Source organism: Callionymus lyra, chromosome 2, assembly GCF_982586985.1.
Source record: "Callionymus lyra chromosome 2, fCalLyr1.hap1.1, whole genome shotgun sequence".
Taxonomy (NCBI): Eukaryota; Metazoa; Chordata; class Actinopteri; order Syngnathiformes; family Callionymidae; genus Callionymus; species Callionymus lyra.
The window spans coordinates 8,336,244-8,358,097 of NC_141819.1; the positions used below are offsets into that span (position 1 = coordinate 8,336,244).

Below are 21,854 nucleotides of genomic sequence, written 5' to 3' on the forward strand. Positions count from 1 at the left end.
TAGGATTAAAAACCCAAAATAAAGTGTTCTGATTGGATCCTCCTTGTATCTGTGTCATTAACCCAAAAAAAAAAAATCTAATCTGACGTCATAGTGTATTTGGTGCTGTGTCTGTATTATTTGTCATTATAAAAATAAAAAAAATAAACAATAATGATCCAGGTCTGGGGGGTCTGAGGGGGTCTGGTCCCTGGGTCCGGGATCAGCTGTGGGTCTCTGGGAGGAAGTGATGCAGGTTCATAATGAAGCTGCTCTCAGTGACTAAAAGGGGAAGCACAAAGAAATGGGCTGCTGTTGTCTTTGCTGCTCTTTAAACCCGCGCGGACAGAACCGGCCGTGGATCTCCGCGGACACACCTTCGGACATCACTCACCCTCCACTGGTTTAGTGGGTCGGAACCAGAACACATCGCTGTGGAAGTTTTTCTAGCCGATGCTAGCTAGCGAAGCTATCATCCGAGTTCAGGCGACGAGTTTGTTTCACTTCAATTCGCTGGAAATCGACAGGGATTTTGTTTTCTTCTTCCCGAACGACCACCGGTGTTAGACCCGCACAATGGATCTCACCATCTCCGTGACACATACTTCCAATATGGTAAGTCTTTTTTATTTTAACTGACAATATAAGAACTCGGTGAAATCCCCAGTGTTAGCTTAGCCGTGAGCTAACTTTTAGTGCAGCGATCTGATGCTAGCTGCTAGCTGCTAGCTGTGGTGACTCCACCAGGGCCACACACTTCCTCGGTTTCTATCAGTTTCATCTCGGAACAACCACGTAAAAACACACTTTAATCCAGTTAAAGCCATTACTTTAATCCACTGGACTGAAGGCCATCGTTAAACATCATCATGTCTCGTGGAAAGTAAAGGCTGCAGTTTAAACAAGTCATGTTTATTGATAATAATGTTATTTAATTCTGTGTGTGTGTGTGTAATAACGTCCACTTGTTTAAAATACTTCAGCGTTTTGAGTGAATAAAATAGATATCATTTTAATCGTATATGATCTCTTGTAATTTGGGGGATTTTAACATTGTTTTTAATTAATTAAATACAATTTAATGTGAAATATCTGCTATAAATGCTGACTGTTTATTAGATTAAACGTCAAAACGAAGTCAAGTTGACTGATAGAACTTGTCTCGACATGTTACAGTCTGTCATCTACTATTAAGATGGTCGTGCTTTAATTCAAGATTTATTTACTCTTATCAAATATATTCGGTTGTTTAAATGTCACCGATTCACACACAATGAATCAAAGTTATTATAGATTATTTTTAAACTGTTGTTCTCTCATTCAAAGCGATCATCTTCTTTAAACTAAATATCTGATGTGTTTTACGTGGTGATCTGTCCCTTTTACACTATTTTACATTCATTACTTATTTGTGTTTTGGTTTATAAAGGTTTTATTATAATATCCCAGACTGTTTTTTTTTTTGTACATATACTCTCCAGTCTTCTCTTACACATTTCATATGTACACATTTAAACATGCGTGTCACTGTCATAAAGAAAAAACAATACCTCACATCTGATCCTACTTATATCAACATATTAAAATAGTTTTCTGAATTCTTCTTTGCCGTAAAAGGTGAAGTGAATGGAAAAGAGATGCGTAGATAACCGGAGTATGTTTACAGTCTAAATACAATGTATGCTTTTGAAAACCTCTTCTGTTTTAACTGTGATGTAACTGGTGTTTGACATTGCATATTTTTAGAGACATGCTCTTCTGTTCGGGACGAGCGATCACTTTCCCCTCATGAATATATTGTTCCTGTTCCAGGTCTCTGGATGTCAAGGTCACGATGACGGAGCTGAATAGAGGAACACTTTAGTCTTTGGCCAATGTCAACCGGGAGGGCTTTCTGTGAGTACAACACCCTTGTGATATTTCTCACCTTATCTCGTGTCGATCAATAATGATGGAGGGATTTAATAGACTCGTGAAGGTATTGAAGACATTAATGACAACTCTTGAATGGGTCCCACCCTCCTGATTTTAAGTTCCTTTTTTGGATCATATTGAAATCCTAGGGATCACTTTCTCAGCCTCGACCTCCGTGGCAGCACTTTCTGTTTTCAGGTCGAATGATAAGTAGTTGTTATTTATCATGAATCATGAGGAAAAATGGCGTCAATCCCTTATTATATTAGTGCTTGTTTGGGAAATGCATCAAAATATCAACAGACATCGGTCCAGTGCAGGAGAATAGTACAAAACAACGTCCAAATTATTTTTTAACCATGTAATATACGACTCTTTATTGAACTTTGGTTCTGTTGTGGCATCGACCAATATACTGGTTCCGAGTACTTGGATACCCATGGAAAACTTAACAATGTACATCAGATTGATTTGTTAGCAAGTGTTCTTTTAAACTGAAAATTATTTCTAATCCATTTATTCTTTGAGAAAACGTCTGAGTGGAAATTTACTGAAGCTAAAATAATAAATAGGCTGCACGATATATAGGAAAAATATAGATATCGCGATATTTGTGCGTGCCATATTCATATCGAAAACATGTGCGATAATTTATAAAAAATTGTGTTGTATAAATCAAGCATTTCTTAAATGCACACTTCGACCAATCAGTGTCACGTTCTGTAAAGTTGTCAATTTGTACTTCTATGTCTTGTTGTTGTTCACGTCTCCGTCTGTCTGTGAACTGTGCGGCGCAACTTGTTAGGCTCGGTTGCTATGGCGACGCGTCTTGCCAGCGCTCAGCTCAGTATATATACGGAAGTAAAACTTACGATCTAGTCAAACACTAGTGATCCAGTCACTCGTCTCTTTCAACCTCCTTTGTTAAAGCAACATATTATAAGAACTTTTCATCTCATCTTAGTTGTTTTCTTATAAGATCGTGAACTTCCAAACAAACCTGTCCGTCTTCACCGTATGCTAACGAGCTAAGTTGTTAGCGTCATTTATAAAGTGTTATTTGTGTGTAAAAGGAGGTGGATTTATTATTGATTTGGTGATATAACGACGCTCCGGCGGCTCCTCTCTGATGTCTCTCAGTTTTCCGAGAAACCAATGCATGTCTCGCGAAACTGAGCGTTATAAGTGATATTTTTCTACGATAATGTCGGCACCGAAGTGCAGAAATAAACGAAAGGGGAATATTGCATAGTTTTCCTTCTCTAAACCCCCGGACCTCTACTACTGTACTCGCTCCTCTCACGGTCACATTTTTAGGTCAATTTAAAAAGAATGTCGCAATAATATCGTTATCGCAATTCAAGACACCAATATCAAATATCGCACATATTTCCAATATCGTGCAACCCTCGTTCAGGAACTCGTATCAAAGTCAAGGTATCGGTATTAGTACCAGTATTAAATATTTTCAATCTATACTCGGTCTTAATGTAATTACTTTCCTTTCTTTTTTACACAAGCCGGACTTAACATGTCGTCATCCTATGACGGTATGTTCCGATGAAGCTTCATGAAACAGTGTCACTATTTCCTGAGTCCACTGTTGCTCTATAATCTATTGCTTTGAAAAGCTATTGAAACCTCACATCATTTTTAAGCTGACTGCGCCCCCTACTGTCCTCTGAAGAATTACAAGAGCAGAAATTATGAAAACTTGACAGAGATTAGAGGTAAATGGCTTATTAGGATGTTGATGTGATACAATATGTTTTGCATCAAATTGAATTGTATTTGATTGGCAGTGGAATCAAATTCAACTTTAATCAAGTAAAGGGAAAAATAAAAGTCATGACCACAGATGATTCATTGACTATTTACACGGAAATTGAGACAAATAATGGACTGTTTGTACTTTCATTCGCAGTATTTTCCTCTGTAAATAATAACTCGTTTAATGGTTGTTTATGTTTTTTTCAAACAAACAAAGTATATACACACTGACTGGTTATTCTATTTAGGATTGTTCAGTGAATAAACATTGATGTTTTCATAACATGAATGACTTGTCTGATCAAGGATATCTACAATTTATTCAGAAACGTGCGTAAAAAAACATTTCCAGTAATTTGAACAGAGGGTAATTATTATTTTATTACCCTGTGAAGTGTGTTCTTGAAAGTGGTGGCGATAACTCATTGAGGGAAACTTGTCACAGATAATTCTGAGATAATTATCTAGTACTTTTCGTCACAATATCTACACGTGATGTGACAGCAGAACATTCTTAAACATTTCTGTTTTTTCTCCCCACAGTGCCGAGGGTATGTTGAGACGTCCGGGCGGACTAGAGCAGGGCTGTTTTGGAGTTTCAGACGGCGACTGAAAGGGGGAGGAGGACCCGGGACTACAGGGGACCACGTTGAAAGACATGGGCCAGTGCGTCACCAAGTGTAAGAATCCGACGTCTTCACTCGGCAGCAAGAGTGGAGACAAGGACGGCGGCTCCAAGTCTCACCACAAGAAAAGCTCCAGCACAGGTGTCGGCCACAGAGAAGAGCCCGGCGGCCTGTACGGGAAAACTCCAAATGAGCTGTCCAACGGCACCAAGGCCCCGGAGGTGACGGTGGAGACGCCCGTCATCCCGGCGGCGATCGGAGAACCATGCAAAGAGGAGTGCCAGGTCGGAGACGGCTTGTCGCTGAAGCACGTGGAGTCGCTGTTCTGCTGCTACAAGGATGAGCAGGAGGACGCCATTCTGGAGGAGGGCATGGAGCGCTTCTGCATCGACCTGTGCGTCGACCCGGCGGAGTTTCGTGTGCTGGTCCTCGCCTGGAAGTTTCAGGCGGCCACCATGTGCAAGTTTACAAGGTAAGCCCCAAGAGCTTCGCTGGTGGTTGAGACGGTCGCTAAATGTTTCCTGCTCTGGTGCACATCGTCTTCCTCGGGCCATGTCTGGGGGAGTGTAAGTGGACCCCAGTCTGTCCTTCAGAACAAGTCTCAGCTGATCGAAACCGTCTGTTGGGATTAGGTGTGTATGTTGTCAAGACACTGGCCATACATGCGTATACAAGGAGCAACGGGTACGATGTATAGGGAAACTGTAGTAACAAGGATATATTTGTATTACTGTCCAGTACTTTACTCTGGTGTTGTGATAGTGTAGTAACAAGTGTATATATATGTAGTATTGTCCGGTACTTGACTCTGGTTTTGTGATAGTGTAGTAACAAGGATATATGTGTAGTATTGTCCAGTACTTGACTCTGGTGTTGTGATACTGTAGTAACAAGGATATATGTGTAGTATTGTCCGGTACTTGACTCTGGTTTTGTGATAATGTAGTAACATGTATATATGTGTAGTATTGTCCAGTACTTGACTCTGGTGTTGTGATACTGTAGTAACAAGGATATATGTGTAGTATTGTCTAGTACTTGACTCTGGTGTTGTGATAGTGTAGTAACAAGTATATATGTGTAGTATTGTCCAGTACTTGACTCTGGTGTTGTGATACTGTAGTAACAAGGATATATGTGTAGTATTGTCTAGTACTTGACTCTGGTGTTGTGATAGTGTAGTAACAAGTATATATGTGTAGTATTGTCCAGTACTTGACTCTGGTGTAGTAACAAGTATATATGTGTAGTTTTGTCCAGTACTTGACTCTGGTGTTGTGATAGTGTAGTAACAAGTATATATGTGTAGTATTGTCCAGTACTTGGACTCTAGTGTTGTGATAGTGTAGTAACAAGTATATATGTGTAGTATTGTCCAGTACTTGACTCTGGTGTTGTGATAGTGTAGTAACAAGTATATATGTGTAGTATTGTCCAGTACTTGACTCTGGTGTAGTAACTAGTATTGTCCAGTACTTGACTCTGGTGTTACAGAATTTACAGACCACATGACTCTTGACGAAGTCGTAACTGCTTTTATTTGTTTTGAAATCCAAAATATGTCCAAACATCAGCTTTAAAAGTAGCTGGAGTCCACTGTATCCTCTCATCCTCAGTCATCCTAGGATCTCGTGGGATTTCAATGTCATTTAGCGACGGAGGACGGCGTGAATGTTCATGTTGACTGTAAATTTAAAAAAACTTTTTTTTTTTACACATTTTTTGATCTCCTAACCATAACGGAACCATGAGGAGTAGCCAAAAATGGAAAGAAAATTATTATTTTAAATATTCGATGCAGTACTGCTGAATATCTACTTGTGTAGTGGGAAACCGTATCGCGATTTGTGAGTGTTTTCCAACACCCCTAGTTGGATCATAAAAAGACGTCGATTGACTTTTCTCTAGATCCAAAGAAGTTGAATGCTTTGTATGAATGACGTTTATCTAAAAGATTTGTAAAAATAGGTTCAAAACTATAACCAGCTGTTTCTGCCTGCTCCCCCCAAACAGTAGTACCATCATCATTACATATATAGAAGCATTTTTACAGTGTTTTTTTTTTTAGTGTCCATTGACACTCGGGCCTGAATAAATCTTCTTTCACGTTATTGGAAGGTGATTTCGACTCGTTCTTGCCAGCCCCGTGAGCGTCACCGAATGATCCCCGATGCTCTTTTAGCAAGGAGGTTGCAGCCGTGCACGTTCTACTGACACACTTGTACTTGACAGTTGGAACACCACACTGCAACACGACTCTCTTCCTGTGTGAGTCAACGGCCTTCTCTGATTCTCAGCTGCACCCGACGTGACCACGTCTGCTCATCCATTACCGACACCGGCCGTGATGCCTTAAAAAGAAAGCTTTTCCCGTGACTTCTATAATAGTTTAAAGTTAAATAACATCGATGGGTTTGATTCGCATACAGTCGTGTAAAGAGCACGAACTCTCAAAGCATGTTTCTAGAGTCAACGCTGTCACGTTGAGTTCACCCAGAGTCTGATGTGCATAGATAATGGAGCAGAGCCTCCTGGCTCTGTCAATTGTCACTGAACACCCTCTCTGATATTTAACTCAGCACTTTTTTTTCCAACCAGAGGCTTTAAACTGAACCTCACTCTGGTGACAAACAGACTCCATTGTTGACTGAGCTCCATATTCAGCTTCTGGATTTTAAACGTCATGGAAACGAGTGAATAAATGCAAAGTTTTTTTTACTGTAAACTATCTCGACTTCTTCTTTATTTTTGAGGTTGATCTACAATATATCTCCTATAAAGGAAATCTTGAAGTGAGAGCTTTGAAACAAAATTGAAAGGAGATGGATACAGTGCTGTTGAATATTGATACAGTATTGGAAATAAATATTGCAATATATTAATATTTTCCCACACCCATCACGCATCAATGGACTTGCATGTTATGATCCCCACTTTTGAACAAGAGACTATAAGGTAGTTGAACTGATACGAGATCTGGACTAGGCTTACCATCTGTTTTTGATCGAGTCCTTTGATTCCGGAGCATCTTTCTGTTCTAAAAGTACATGGATTAAGTTCAATATTTAACAATTCCTTTGTTATAAATCAAGAAACATCTTTGTTTATTGTTGTGCCTTGGCCTTTTAAAGTATATATTTTAACTGTGTATTGTTTTTTTATTGTTTTGTGATCCTGGTCTAGAAAGATCTTTACAAATAACCTTTATTATTACATGTCCATAACTTAATAATGGAACATATGAACCCCTATTTGCAGTTAGAAGAATAACGGTTATTTGTATAGTGCCTTTCTAGACCAGGGTCACAAAGCGCAACAGTCACGCATTCCCCACCATTCACAAACGCAATCTGATTGGAGTAGGCTGCGACGCGGAGCGCCAGCTCTGCCATCAGGAGCAATCGGGGTAAAGTGTCTTGCTCGGGGACACAAACTTGTCTGGAGCTGGGCTTGAACCCAGAACCAAAATAACATCTTTATCTATGTAGTGAGTAAGTAAGTAATTATTTGTAAAGCGCCTTCACAGACCAGGGTCACAATGAATGGATCTGAAAGTAAGAATTGATGGATCCTGAAAGAAACTGTCAGCCAGTGAAGAGTTTTAAGGATCAGGGAAATGTGTGTTCTCCTACTAGAGCGGCTCAGAATTTGGTATCAACTGGAGTCATCAACATAAACTGTTACAATAGTCTAAACGAGAAGATGCCAACAAATGGATTATAAGCTCCAGGTGAGCTTGGTTCTCTTACGGGCGCTCCAGGGGTCCTACAGTCTAGGCTCAAAAAGACCTTCATGGACTTCCATGTGTCTGGACTAAACCTGATTTTTTTTTTTTTTGGGTCAAAAAGAAAGAAAATTTTTGTTCACTCCCTTAATATTAGAGCCAAAACATTGTAAATAAGCACATTTTTCTCATCCCATCGAAGGTGTTGAACTAAACTTTTTTTTTTTTTTTTTTTTAGCCCTTAGCAGTTTCTGCGTAATTTTTCGGATTCTTCCCAATTTGGTATCTTCCGGTCAACTGCGTGTACTTCAGCTAGTATTACCTATTCCAACAATGACTGTAAGGGTAATTGATAAACTCAAGAAGCCTTTGTCCGTTGTTTCTTGTCAGACTTTGTCATAAGTCTGTGACTGTTAAAATCTTCAGGCATGAAGGCTTCAAGAAAGCTAGTAAACCAAATGGTAGCTTAAAGATGTACTTATTGCTCCAACGATACGAATTTGAAAGACATTTTGTTGTTCCAATAATTATCTATACTTGGTCATAAGCAGGTCAATGGTCTGTTGGTTTAACTTCGGTTTCTTTGTCCTCAGGAAGGAGTTTGTCGACGGCTGCAAGGCCATCCAGGCCGACAGCCTGGAAGGCATCTGCTCCCGCTTCCCCTACATGCTGCTGGAGGCCCAGGGCGAGGAGAACTTCAAGGACCTTTATCGCTTCACCTTCCAGTTCGGCCTGGACGCCGACGAAGGCCAGCGCTCGCTGCAGCGCGACATCGCCATCGCCCTCTGGCGTCTGGTGTTCACCCAAGACTCGCCCGCCGTCCTGGAGCACTGGCTGGACTTCTTGTCGGAGAACCCCTCGGGGATCAGGGGGATCTCCAGGGACACGTGGAACATGTTTCTGAACTTCACCCAGACTATCGGGCCGGACCTGAGCAACTACAGCGAGGACGAGGCCTGGCCCAGCCTCTTCGACACCTTCGTGGAGTGGGAGCTGGCGCGCCGGAAGAGGGAGGATCTGGAGGCCACCAGGCCCACGGAGGAGGAGGACGGGAAGTGCCCGGAGACGGAGTGTTCGCCGCCCACGGACCGACGGGGAACGGAGGGGAGCAGGGGGTCACAGACGTGGGGGGGGCACTGACCAGTTGCTTGGACACGAGGGAGAGGCTGCTTTAACGTGAACTGTGAATGATGGATTTGAGTATTCGGATGAAAGCAGATCGTTTCTCTCTCTCTTTTTTTTATTTTTTTTTTTAGATAGGATTATGCTTTGCAATGTTTTCGAAAGGGCTCTTAAAACTCCTGTTTTAAGCACTTTTTATTTAAGTTATTGTTTTATTTTCTCTCCTCGTCTTTGGTGATTGGACATGTCGTGACGCCTACTTACCGTAATAATCCAGGACAACCTGACAAATACCAGAAAAGCCATAACATTTTCTCCATTAAAATTGTAAAGGTTATTAGGAATAAAAACAATGCTGAGAGGAGTTTTTTTTCTACCGATTTAAGCTTCTGAATAAAAAAGGGAATTCGTTTTTTAAAACTATGTACTTCTCACTAAACTGCAGATAAGAGTCGACTGATTGGAAAATGAATTTCAAGGCTGTGGTGATGAGTTTTGTTTTTGTTCACTTCAATTGCCTTCACCGTCGATGGCCTGCGGTCGTAACGGCAACATGTACTGCTATCCTGTCCGACGGGCATTTAATCTCGTGCGATAATGCATTAACGCGTGTATCGTTCTCTATTCCGAGAGGTTATATTCAACCCGACTTCATCCCGATACACGTTTGGATTTGTAAAGCTAACAATGCGGCGAGCAGCTTGTACTACTATCGGCTACAGTGTGACCACTACTCATCGTTTTTAAATGTCCAAATGTTGTCAAGGTTATACGTGAGAAAACATAACATTCACTCCTTGATTTGTATTTATTTATTTTCATTTTTTTTTTTGGGAGGAAACAACTGTCAAGTCAAGGGTCATTTCAGGACGGAAGAAGAAAAAGAATAAAGAACTTCCATTCAGGATCGCTACACTGAGCTTCTAGCTAAGCATCACTTTTGTTTACCTCCTGATACTTGTGAAAACGTGGACACACACACACACACACACACATACACACTCACACACACTCACACACACTCGCAAGACCATGTTGTGAGAGATTGCACAGAGCAGAGGCATGCAAGGGCCACTATATTTTGCAGACAGATGTGCATCAATTGAATGTCCTAACTGTACACTGAGTGGAAGAGCCTGGTCAAGGACGTGGGATTGAAAAAAAAAAACAGTGATATGGGTCTGGAATCATTGAGCGGTCCATCTTGAGTTTACATCGAAACAGTGGTTTTATTTCAGACCCCGCTATCCTTTTTTATATAAAATGTATTGATTTATTATAAATAAAACAGTGTTGAACATTTGCTGACCAGGATTTTTTTTATTTTAAACCTCTTTGTATAAACAAAGCGGGAGTTTAGCCATTATTACGTCATAATGGACTGAGTTCTCTGTGTGTGTGAATATGTATATGTATGCGTGTGTGTACATGTGTGCGTGTGTGTACACATGTGTAAGTAAGTAATTTTTATTTATATAGCGTTTTTCCAGACCAGGGTCACAAAGTGTGTGTACATACTGTATGTGTACAGGTGTGTGTGTACATATGCATGTGTTTGTGCGTGTGTGCATGTGTGTACAGGTGTGTGTACATATGTGTGTGTGCATGTGTGTACATATGTGTACAGGTGTTTGTACATAACTGTGCGTGTTTACATTAAGAGTGTGTGTTTGTATATATTTGTAAGTAAGTAATATTTATTTATATAGCGCTTTTCCAGACCAGGGTCACAAAGCGCTTTAAAAATCAAAACAATATTCAAAAAAGTATATACTTTAAAGAACAAGATAATACTGAGAACAACACAGGAGTTCCAGAAAATCAAGGAAAAGCCTGAACAAATAGAAACGTCTTAAGGTGTTTCTTAAAGGAGTCAGTAGATCCATCAAGCGCAAAGAGTATTGTGTGTACATATGTGTGCCTGTGTACATATGTATGTGTGCTTGTATACATGTGTGCACATATGAGTGTGTGTTTGTTTGTATATATGTTTGTGAACATATGTGTGCGTGTGTACATATGTGAGTGTTGACCATAACCACACCCACCCTACTATGATTGGTCAAGCATGGAGGTAGGTCATCGCGTGTGATCAATCCCGAAAGTCTCCAGCTCCATGGGACTCATTGTATAAACAAAGTTGGGCGTGATTAAGAGCTTAGCCATTATTATAATTTTACTCTCGTAACCTCTCATTCGCCCAGATTTTAGAGCAACTTTATAAAGTAATAAGTTGAAAAACATGGTCATGATGAGGAACTTACTGTGTCTTGGAGAAGAAGAACATTCACCACATGTGAGTCATGAGAGTTGGATTTCCACATCAGTTGTTGTTGAGCAATCTTTAACAAACTGGGTCATTATATGCAGAAAAGGTTAAAACACAGTTGATTTCAATTTTATTTTAAGTTTAGTCAAATTCGATTTTTTTTAATGACTTTTTAAGTGTAATATCACATGTAGTATATAACACGGCAACTGGTTTTGTAAATAACATTAACATTTCGTCATTTCAATACACTGAACACGTATATAAACACTTTTGTTTTTGCTTCCATTTTTGAGACAGTTTTTTGACAGTTTTTTATTAGACGTTTTTCTGACAGTTTGGTTTTGCAAACCTATTGTTGCAGCATCTAGTCTGAGTGTCCGGTCTCAGATGATCCTGGAGGTGAACATGCTGGATGTGGAGGTCCTTGGTTGCAGACACAAGGTCTACGGGCTGTGAGGCTGGTTGTTAGTGATGTGCCGATGAAGCTTCACGAAACAGTGTCATTATCTCCTGAGTCCACTAGATGTCACTCTTTGCTCTGTAATCTATTGCTTTGAAAAACTATTCTATTGAAACCTCACCTCATTTTTAGGCTGAGGGCGCCCCCTACTGTCCTCTGAAGAATATGACACTGTTTCATGAAGCTTCATCGACACATCACTAACAGAAATCGGTGTTGCTATTAATTCCCAAATGTTCGTATATTAACTTATAATAGGACTGTTTTTATTTCTTCAACTTTCATGAGCACTTTAATAATACAAGCTGAAAAATGACATTTCCTACTGAAAATCACTTCAAAATCAAAAATATTCTGACACAAAGTACTGAATCATGGTTTGTGTATATTAAGTAAGTAAGTAAGTCATTTATATTTGTATAGCGCTTTTCCAGACCAGAGTCACAAAGCGCTTAAACAATCAAAACAATATTCAATAAAATATATACTTTAAAGGTCAAGATAAAACTGATAATACAACAGGAAGCAGATTTGTGAACAAAATTTAAAAGAGAAATGATTATTTTGAGTATGTAGAAAAGGTTTTAGGTTATTTGAGTTCATCTCATAAAAATGGGAGCAAAAACACAAATGTTCTATGTTTTGTATTTTGTTCAGTGTAAATAAATATTTGTTAAAAACTAAAGTATAGTTTTTACACACAGACAAACAAGACAAGCCCTTACCCTTAATATCTCTTAACCTCATTGTTTAAATGATTCTTCTTCTTTTATCGTTTGATTTAAAGACCTTTAAATAAAGTGTCAGATCTACTGTACCTCCAGAGGATCCTCACCTGGGAGTGACTTCTTCTCCAGCAGCTGCTCTCCATCCATTGGCTGAACCGCTGGTTACCAACGCAACCTCCGAGGCACACGAGGAAACGACACAAGTCGCTGATATCCAGCGATTCTCTCCACGAACGGAACATATTTGACACTTGACATCGAAACGATGAACTTTAAAGTAAGACTCCATTTTTGTTGCCTTTTAAAGAATACACGTGAAGCTAACTCGTTAGCACCGGAGTTTGTTATTAGCATCGATGCTAATATGGCTACGATGGGTGGACACTAAATAAATAACGTTTAGTTTGGATCCTGTGATGTGTTTTGACGTCACATGGTTCTTTAAACGAGCATATGAATCATGTAAACTGCATGTATGTGTCAGACATGTTCGTGGTGTCATTAAAAAAAACAACTAGCATAAGCTACAAGCTAGCATAACAGTTATAATGTTGACTTGAGATGAGTCATCAGTTTTTGTTGATTTAAAGAACGTTCAAATGGTGACAAAAGTGATAATAATAATAACAAGCGTGTCCTGCAACTGTTCATGTCATGACAAAGTACATTGAGGTTTTTTTTATTTGCTGTCACATGTTAACCTTGAGCCTTATAAATGCATGTCATCCTGCAAGGCTGAACACACAAGCTGTCCGTGCACGACTCAGGCCCGTGCACGTGTGTCATGAGAACCAACATCATCTGCAGCGACACCATGGACGTGGAGGTGAGAGGTCGTCGTCCTCACCATCTTGTCTTTAACACAACATGTCGCTTTTTTTCAAACCCTTTTCTTCCTTCAGTTTCTTTTCTGCCGTCCTGTGCTGATGCTCTCGTCACCTTGACTCGTAGCGTGAGTTGATCTTGGACTTTTCTGCTCGTTGTGCACACGATTAATTTCATAACAAAACAATACTCAATAAAATATATACTTTAAAAGATCAAGATAACACCGAGACAAACACAGGAGTCTCAGATCATCAAAGTAAAAGTCTGCACGAATAAAAGCTTCTTCAGATTTTTCTTGAAGGAGTCAGTAGATCATCAAACACAGATGTTTCTTGAAGGAGTCAGTAGATCATCAAACACAGATGTTTCTTGAAGGAGTCAGTAGATCATCAAACACAGATGTTTCTTGAAGGAGTCAGTAGATCATCAAACACAGATGTTTCTTGAAGGAGTCAGTAGATAATCAAACACAGATGTTTCTTGAAGGAGTCAGTAGATCATCAAACACAGATGTTTCTTGAAGGAGTCAGTAGATCATCAAACACAGAGATGGTTCCAAAGCTTAGGAGCAACAGTCTGGAAGGATTTCTCTCCTCTGGTCCTGAAGCGTGTTCAGGAACCATCAGTAGATTCTGATCCACAGACCTCAGAGCCCGAGCTGGGGGTGTAAGTCTGGATCAGAATCTACTGATGGAAGGTCTGACCATGAATAGATCTGAAAGTAAGAACCAGAATTTTAAAAATGGATCCTGAAAGAAACTGGCAGCCAGTGAAGAGTTTTAAGGATCGGGGGAAATGTGAGTTCTTCTACTAGAGCATATTGTAGATTATCACCAAAGGCATCACAACTATACATGAATAAATATGGAGTTATTTACTTAACCAACACATTTGAAATAACATGTCTTATAGTGTAGTTTCTTTTTTCTAATGACTGCTTTGCAGACTTTTATCTTTTTCCTGATCGATTCAAGAGGCTTTCACCCTTTGGCTTGTTCTGTATATGTTGTTATCCAGTAGTTGTGTAGCTTCATAAACAGAATATTCCATGCACTGCAGCTATTTATTACTAGAAAAAGAAATAAAAGACAGCAAACTAGGGCTGCACGATATATCGAAAAATATTCATATCGCAATTCTGGCACGTGCGATATGCAATAATTCATAATTATTTATTGTATAAATCAAGCATTTCTTAAAATGCGCACTACGACCAATCGGACGCGACTTTAAATTGCGTTCTGGTCCCTATATTGCCGCTATTAGCCGGAACCAACACATGCTCAGCTTCAGCGTATGTAGTAAATAATCACGGAGGAAGATGACGAGGAAAATGCCGATGAAGAAGACATGGTACCAATTATTTTTTGGTGTCAATACAGACAACGAATCCCCAAAAACATGTTCTCTGCAAGTCTTGAAGAAAAACAGTGGCAACAATGCAACTCAACCTTTGACCTTTACGCGTCACATCAGTCGACAACTGCACAGAAGACTCTGGTAAAGATGAGAAAGCGAAAAGGAAAACCTCACAAACCACTATGAAAGAATCGATCGCTTCGTTCCGTATGAAAGAAACTCAAAGCGATACGAAGCTCTAACCACAGCCGTAACGTGTTATATCGCAAAAATGCACCTTTTTAGTCAATTAAGTCTATTTTAAAAGAGTTCGACCGAAAATATCAACCGCCTTCTCGCACATGTTCCACCCAAATTCCAATTCTACAGACCTTTGAAACTTGGGTTAAGACTGTAAAAGCAGAATTGCTTTTTTACTTAAAGTTAAATAAAAATAAAAAATGTCTGCAGGTCCAAAACCTGAATGTTCAACATGTAAATAAATGCAATATTTGAAGCTTTTGAGTCATTTTCGTTGCAGAATAATGGAAAAGACAGGAAATATTTGGACCTTTTTACATTTCAATGTATTCACATTAATTTGTGTATTTGTTGTTTGTGTTTAGTTTGACTTTGTTAGGGTGGAAGAAAAAAGCATTGCATTAATATAGATATTCAAGATACTAATATTGAAATATCGCACTTGTTTGCAGTATCGTGCAGCCCTACTGCAAACCAATCTACCAGCAACCTTGTCAGGGACCGGTTTACCCAAATTGTTTTGGTTTATAATCTACTTCATGTATTGATAGTATATTATTATTATCTGTTATTGTATGTCATTGTTTAATTCTGTAATGACGCCACAAAAAAAACTCCCACAAAACCGACAATAAAACTGTTACATTCCGATGTTATTATTTAGAATTTCACTTCAGGACAGTAATAGTACTTTTAGAGTCAATCCCAAAGGAAGATATAAAGATTAAAATTTGTTTCTCTAACTACATTGTAATGGAGTCAATACACCTTAATTATCATTTAAAGATTCCTTACTCAATGTGTATATTTAATTTATTTTTAATAAATTAATTCATAATATTAGGAATGTCTGCGTTATAATGTACATTATAATGTACATTATAATATACATCATAATGTACGTTATAATATACATTATAATGTACATTATAATATACATCATAATATACATCATAATATTCATTATAATATACATCATAATATACATTATAATATAAATGATAATATTAATTATAATATACATCATAATATACATTATAATATACATCATTATATACATCATAGTATACATTATAATATATATAAGGTAAGGTAAGGTATCATAATATTCATTATAATATACATCATAATATACATTATAATACAAATCATAATATAGTATTCTTCTTGAAAACAATTTGATTGAGGTCCACATTAACTTATTTGGTGTAGTACTACACTAGTCTAAGGTAATCTTTACACTAGTGATGTGTCGATGAAGCTTCATGAAACAGTGTCTTTATCTCCTGAGTCCACTAGATGTCACTCTTTGCGCTATAATCTATTGCTTTGAAAATCTATTCTATTGAAACCTCACATCATTTTTAAGCTGAGGGCGCCCCCTACTGTCCTCTGAAGAATATGACACTGTTTCATGAAGCTTCGTCGACACATCACTTACTTCACACCATCATAACACTGACGACCTGCTTGTGTTGAAGGAGCAGAAGGAGAGTCTTGGAGACGATGTTGTCGAGGAAAATTTCGTTTCCGTGCTTCAAAGAAACAGGTGAGATTCAACCATTTATGTTCAGCGACATAACGGCTGAATATTATATTCTCCTCATTTTCCACAGAAGCTCAGACGTCTGTCAAAGCGCTCACCAGCTGAACCAAGACCACGACCTCGATCTTCACGTGACGGAGAGGAGCCAGACCGCCCCGGGCAGGGTCCAGAGGAAGCGATGGGTGAGTTTTCGTGATCCAAGAACTTAACCGTGTCCAGTTATAATTCATCACCAGATGAAGCTGAAAGATCTTCTTGTAACTGCAGGAATATCCCAGAATCCCAATGGAAGACGGAGACTGTTTGCCGTCGTGGAGCTTCAGGCAGGAGGCGAAGGAGTCGGACGACGAGTGGCCGGAGGAGCATTTTGAGGAGGAGCAGAACATCGAGGGTCTCGATGAACTGGGGCTGCCTTTCGTGTCCCCCAAGTCTGCGCCCGCCTCAGGTGTCGCTCACTTTAACATCTCTTCATCGTTTAGGATCCTGTTCTGACCACGTTCGTTCTCTCGTTCAAGGCCCGGCCTTCGATCTGTGTGTTTCCTCGAGGAGCAGAGAGAGTCGAGGTTCTTTCAAACCCAGGATGCCGACCTTGGTGAAGAGCAAGAGAGGTGAGTCGTAGCATCAGTGTTGAAGATCGACTGTCTCTCCTAGTTAATGATGCGTTATTTTACCAGCTATTGTTGTAGTACGGTGTTTGTTTTTGCTTATATGTGAAAACAAATGTGTTTGTGGTATCCCCTGTGTTATCTCTGGGTCAAGGTGACCAGAAGGCCCGAAAACAAATGTGTTTGTGGTATCCCTTGTGTTATCTCTGGGTCCAGGTGACCAAAACTCCTGAAAACAAATGTGTTCGTGGTATCCCTTGTGTTGTCTCTTGGTCAAGGTGACCAGAATCCCAGAAAACAAATGTGTGTGTGGTATCCCTTTGTTATCTCTGGGTCCAGGTGACCAGAATCCCCTAAAACAAATGTGTTTGTGGTATCCCCTGTGTCATCTCAGGGTCAAGGTGACCAGAACACCCGAAAACAAATGTGTTTGTGGTATCCCTTGTGTTGTTTCTGGGTCAAGGTGACCAGAATCCCAGAAAACAAATGTGTGTGTGGTATCCCTTTGTTATCTCTGGGTCCAGGTGACCAGAATCCCCTAAAACAAATGTGTTTGTGGTATCCCCTGTGTCATCTCAGGGTCAAGGTGACCAGAACACCCGAAAACAAATGTGTTTGTGGTATCCCTTGTGTTATCTCTGGGTCCAGGTGACCAAAACTCCTGAAAACAAATGTGTTTGTGGTATCCCTTGTGTTGTCTCTTGGTCAAGGTGACCAGAATCCCAGAAAACAAATGTGTGTGTGGTATCCTTTTGTTATCTCTGGGTCCAGGTGACCAGAATCCCCTAAAACAAATGTGTTTGTGGTATCCCCTGTGTCATCTCAGGGTCAAGGTGACCAGAACACCCGAAAACAAATGTGTTTGTGGTATCCCTTGTGTTGTTTCTGGGTCCAGGTGACCAGAATCCCCGAAACAAATGTGTTTGTGGTATCGCTTCTGTTATCTCTGGGCCATTATGACGTAATAATGGCTTCACCCCCCTCTTTCAGCCAGCTGTAATCACGCCCCCGCTTTGTTTATACAACGAGTCTCTTTGGAGGTGGAGACGTCCGTGGTTGATGATGCGCAGTGACAAACCTCCACGTTTGACCAGTAGTCATAGAAGTGAATATTTCAATGAAAAGAGAGTTTTGTACAAACAGACACTGATGATACAATGGAGTCACACATCACAACAACACACACTTAAACAACACATTAGTTGATCTTTCACTGTCACATATTTAAAACTTTGCTCAAACGTACAGTTTTGTGTTCTTCTCCCAGTAACCAGGATGTTGTCGGGTGAGTAAACATCTCAGCGTCAGACTTCCTTAATGTATCCTGTACATGACGTTATAATGTGGGAGACTGAAGACTCAGGAAGACTCATTAGCCTCAAGATTCTATTACATTTATCACTGGTCATCATCATCATCATCATCATCATCATCATCATCATCATCATCATCATCATCATCATCATCATCATCATCATCATCATCATCGTCTTTCCAACGAATGAAGCAGTGGAATAAATACATTTATAACTTTTAAAATTGAAAGCAAAACAATAAAACTGTAACAGTTAAGTGTCACTCAGATTGTCAAATTAGTACTAAAGTACTGATTTATTGAATATTCTTACGTCTATTTTTCTATTTATTGAACAAGTTGTGCGAATGCTGGGAAGAATGAATAATTCCCAGCATTCACGCAATTGAGATCCTGTTTTCTTCTGATCTAAACTTTGTGCAGCTTCTTCTCCCACAAATTTTATCCGATTTGAACCGTTTGAAACTTTTATCAATTCAGTTAATTTCTGAAATGCGGGCTACGTTCTAGCTTTCTTTTATCTCTTCAACTCTTTCTTTTATTCCTCTTTTTCCACCCCAACTCATAGTTCATATCCTTCCACTTTGACTTACTAACTACGTTTACTGCTAATTCCACTACTACTTCTACTACCAATAGCACTAATACTTTTAATACTAATTCTATTACTACTTTTACTACCAATACCAACCACTACTTCTAATTTTACTACTAATTCTACTACTTTTACTTTTCTACTACTTCTACTTTAACTACTAATTCCACTAATACTTCCACTACTACTAATACGACTACTACTTCTACTTTAACTACTAATTCCACTAATACTTCCACAACTACTTCTACTACTAATTCTACTTCTAATTCTCCTACTACTTTTACTACCAATACCACTACTACTTCTACTTCTACTTTTACTACGGATTCTACTACTACTTTTACTTTTCTACTACTTCTACTTTAACTACTAATTCCACTAATACATTCACAACTACTACTTCTACTAATTCTACTTTTACTTCTAATTCTACTACAACTTTTACTACCAATACCACTACTTCTTGTAATTTTACTACTAATTCTACTACTACTTTTACTTTTCTACTACTTATCCTTTAACTTCTTATTCCACTAATACTTCCACAACTACTTCTACTACTAATTCTACTTTTACTTCTAATTCTACTACAACTTTTACTACCAATACCACTACTTCTTGTAATTTTACTACTAATTCTACTACTACTTTTACTTCTCTACTACTTATCCTTTAACTACTAATTCCACTAATACTTCCACAACTAATTCTACTTTTACTTCTAATTCTACTACAACTTTTACTACCAATACCACTACTTCTTGTAATTTTACTACTAATTCTACTACTACTTTTACTTTTCTACTACTTATCCTTTAACTTCTTATTCCACTAATACTTCCACAACTACTTCTACTACTAATTCTACTTTTACTTCTAATTCTACTACAACTTTTACTACCAATACCACTACTTCTTGTAATTTTACTACTAATTCTACTACTACTTTTACTTCTCTACTACTTATCCTTTAACTACTAATTCCACTAATACTTCCACAACTAATTCTACTTTTACTTCTAATTCTACTACAACTTTTACTACCAATACCACTACTTCTTGTAATTTTACTACTAATTCTACTACTACTTTTACTTTTCTACTACTTATCCTTTAACTTCTTATTCCACTAATACTTCCACAACTACTTCTACTACTAATTCTACTTTTACTTCTAATTCTACTACAACTTTTACTACCAATACCACTACTTCTTGTAATTTTACTACTAATTCTACTACTACTTTTACTTCTCTACTACTTATCCTTTAACTACTAATTCCACTAATACTTCCACAACTACTTCTACTACTAATTATACTTTTGATTCTAATTCTCCTACTACTTTTACTTTTCTACTACTTTAATTTTTACTAGTAATTCCCCCTATTCTCCTTTTAATACTAATTCCACTACTTCTACAGCACAGCAGGGTCAGCGTTCACACTTAATTTCCAATTGGAAATGCACTCTTTCTAGTTTCCTCTTTGGTTCTTCGCTTCTATCTAAATAATAAGCCAAACATTAGTGTGTGTCTTCTTCTAATGGTGCGATGTTCATATATTCAAGCTTCCTATTGTTTGTTCATTTGTTTGTTCAGGTCAGAGGAGGCGAGAGCTGCCGGTCGTCAGAAGAGCTTCACTGGATGAGCCGAGTTCACAGGAGAGGATGTTCAAGGTGCGTCAGGCCAGAGACAACTTCGTCTTCCAGAACGCCGACACCTTCGGCATCAAACGGGTTCGTCCGAGACTCGTTCTTTCTTTCCTCTCCCACTCGTTTGTTTGGTCACTCGCTTCACTGCTCGTCGTCTTCCAGGACCGGGAGTATCCGGCGGTGGATGACTTCCATCACAACAACAACAACAGAGATGAGAATGGAATCACGTTGGCCATGCAGAGAATCACACACGTCAACTCCAGGTGATTGTTGCACAACTTCTGACTGTGTTTCTGGGATGGAAACAAAAGTCAGACATTCCTCGATCAACAGTGATGATGATATATCGCTGATGCTTCTTTCCATCAATACATGTTTGAAAAGTTTACATAAATGTTAAGATCAGGCTTAGTTTTCAGGCTCAAATGACTCTTTTTACATGATATGAACAACAACAAAATGTAAAAATGTAATTTTCCATTTATATCCATTAGTTTCTGTGTAGATCTAAATATATCTCTAGAGACTTGGTCACCATCTTATCAACCCTAGTGTTATTTCAGTGAGTCAATGTGACCCAGAAAACAAATGTGTTTGTTATCCCTTATGTTGTCTCTTGGTTAAGGCGACCCGAAGGCCCGGAAACAAATGTGTTTGTGGTATCCCTTGTGTTGTCTTTGGGTCAAGGTGACCAGAATCCCCGAAAACAAATTTGTTTGTGGTAACCCCTGTGTCATCTTAGGGTCAAGGTGACCAGAACACCAAAAAACAAATGTGTTTTTTGGTATCGCTTGTGTTGTCTCTGGGTCCAGGTGACCCAAAGGCCCGAAAACAAATGTATTCCTTCTATCCCTTGTGTTATCTCTGGGTCAAGGTTAACAACCTCCACCACTGCATTTGTATTTATGGAAGCCAGGGAAGTCGTTGCTTTCGGGTCAACTTGACCCCTAAGAAAACACAATGCATACCTTACAACACATTTGTTTTCCTGGGTAACCTGAACCCTGAGACAACAAGAGGGTTAACGATAGTCTTTTCTTATCTTATCTTAAACAATCCCGTCTTTATAGGTCACCATATGAAGACGAACACTTGACACACACTTGAATTTG

General features: G+C 38.9%; 2 protein-coding genes across 3 annotated transcripts in view; both read left to right on the forward strand.

Annotated features, from left to right (window-relative positions):
* The first annotated feature begins 9 nt into the window (after nt 1-9).
* On the forward strand, nt 10-10,437 carry dcun1d3 (defective in cullin neddylation 1 domain containing 3). The gene is made up of 4 exons (XM_087783378.1): nt 10-594; nt 1,792-1,875; nt 4,207-4,761; nt 8,607-10,437. The coding sequence occupies exons 3-4, from the start codon at nt 4,322-4,324 to the stop codon at nt 9,151-9,153; spliced, it is 987 nt and encodes a 328-aa protein (XP_087639504.1). The 5' UTR covers nt 10-594; nt 1,792-1,875; nt 4,207-4,321; the 3' UTR covers nt 9,154-10,437.
* Nucleotides 10,438-12,775: 2,338 nt separating this feature from the next.
* The window catches only part of katnip (katanin interacting protein), a 32,135-nt gene continuing 23,056 nt past the window's right edge, over nt 12,776-21,854 (forward strand). For both annotated transcript variants that reach the window (XM_087783384.1, XM_087783385.1), the window contains exons 1-8: nt 12,776-12,870; nt 13,327-13,421; nt 16,504-16,571; nt 16,639-16,750; nt 16,836-17,013; nt 17,084-17,176; nt 20,687-20,823; nt 20,902-21,005. In XM_087783384.1, coding sequence (XP_087639510.1) covers nt 13,380-13,421; nt 16,504-16,571; nt 16,639-16,750; nt 16,836-17,013; nt 17,084-17,176; nt 20,687-20,823; nt 20,902-21,005 — 734 coding nt within the window. In that variant the 5' untranslated portion in view covers nt 12,776-12,870; nt 13,327-13,379. The remainder of the gene's footprint in view (nt 12,871-13,326; nt 13,422-16,503; nt 16,572-16,638; nt 16,751-16,835; nt 17,014-17,083; nt 17,177-20,686; nt 20,824-20,901; nt 21,006-21,854) is intronic.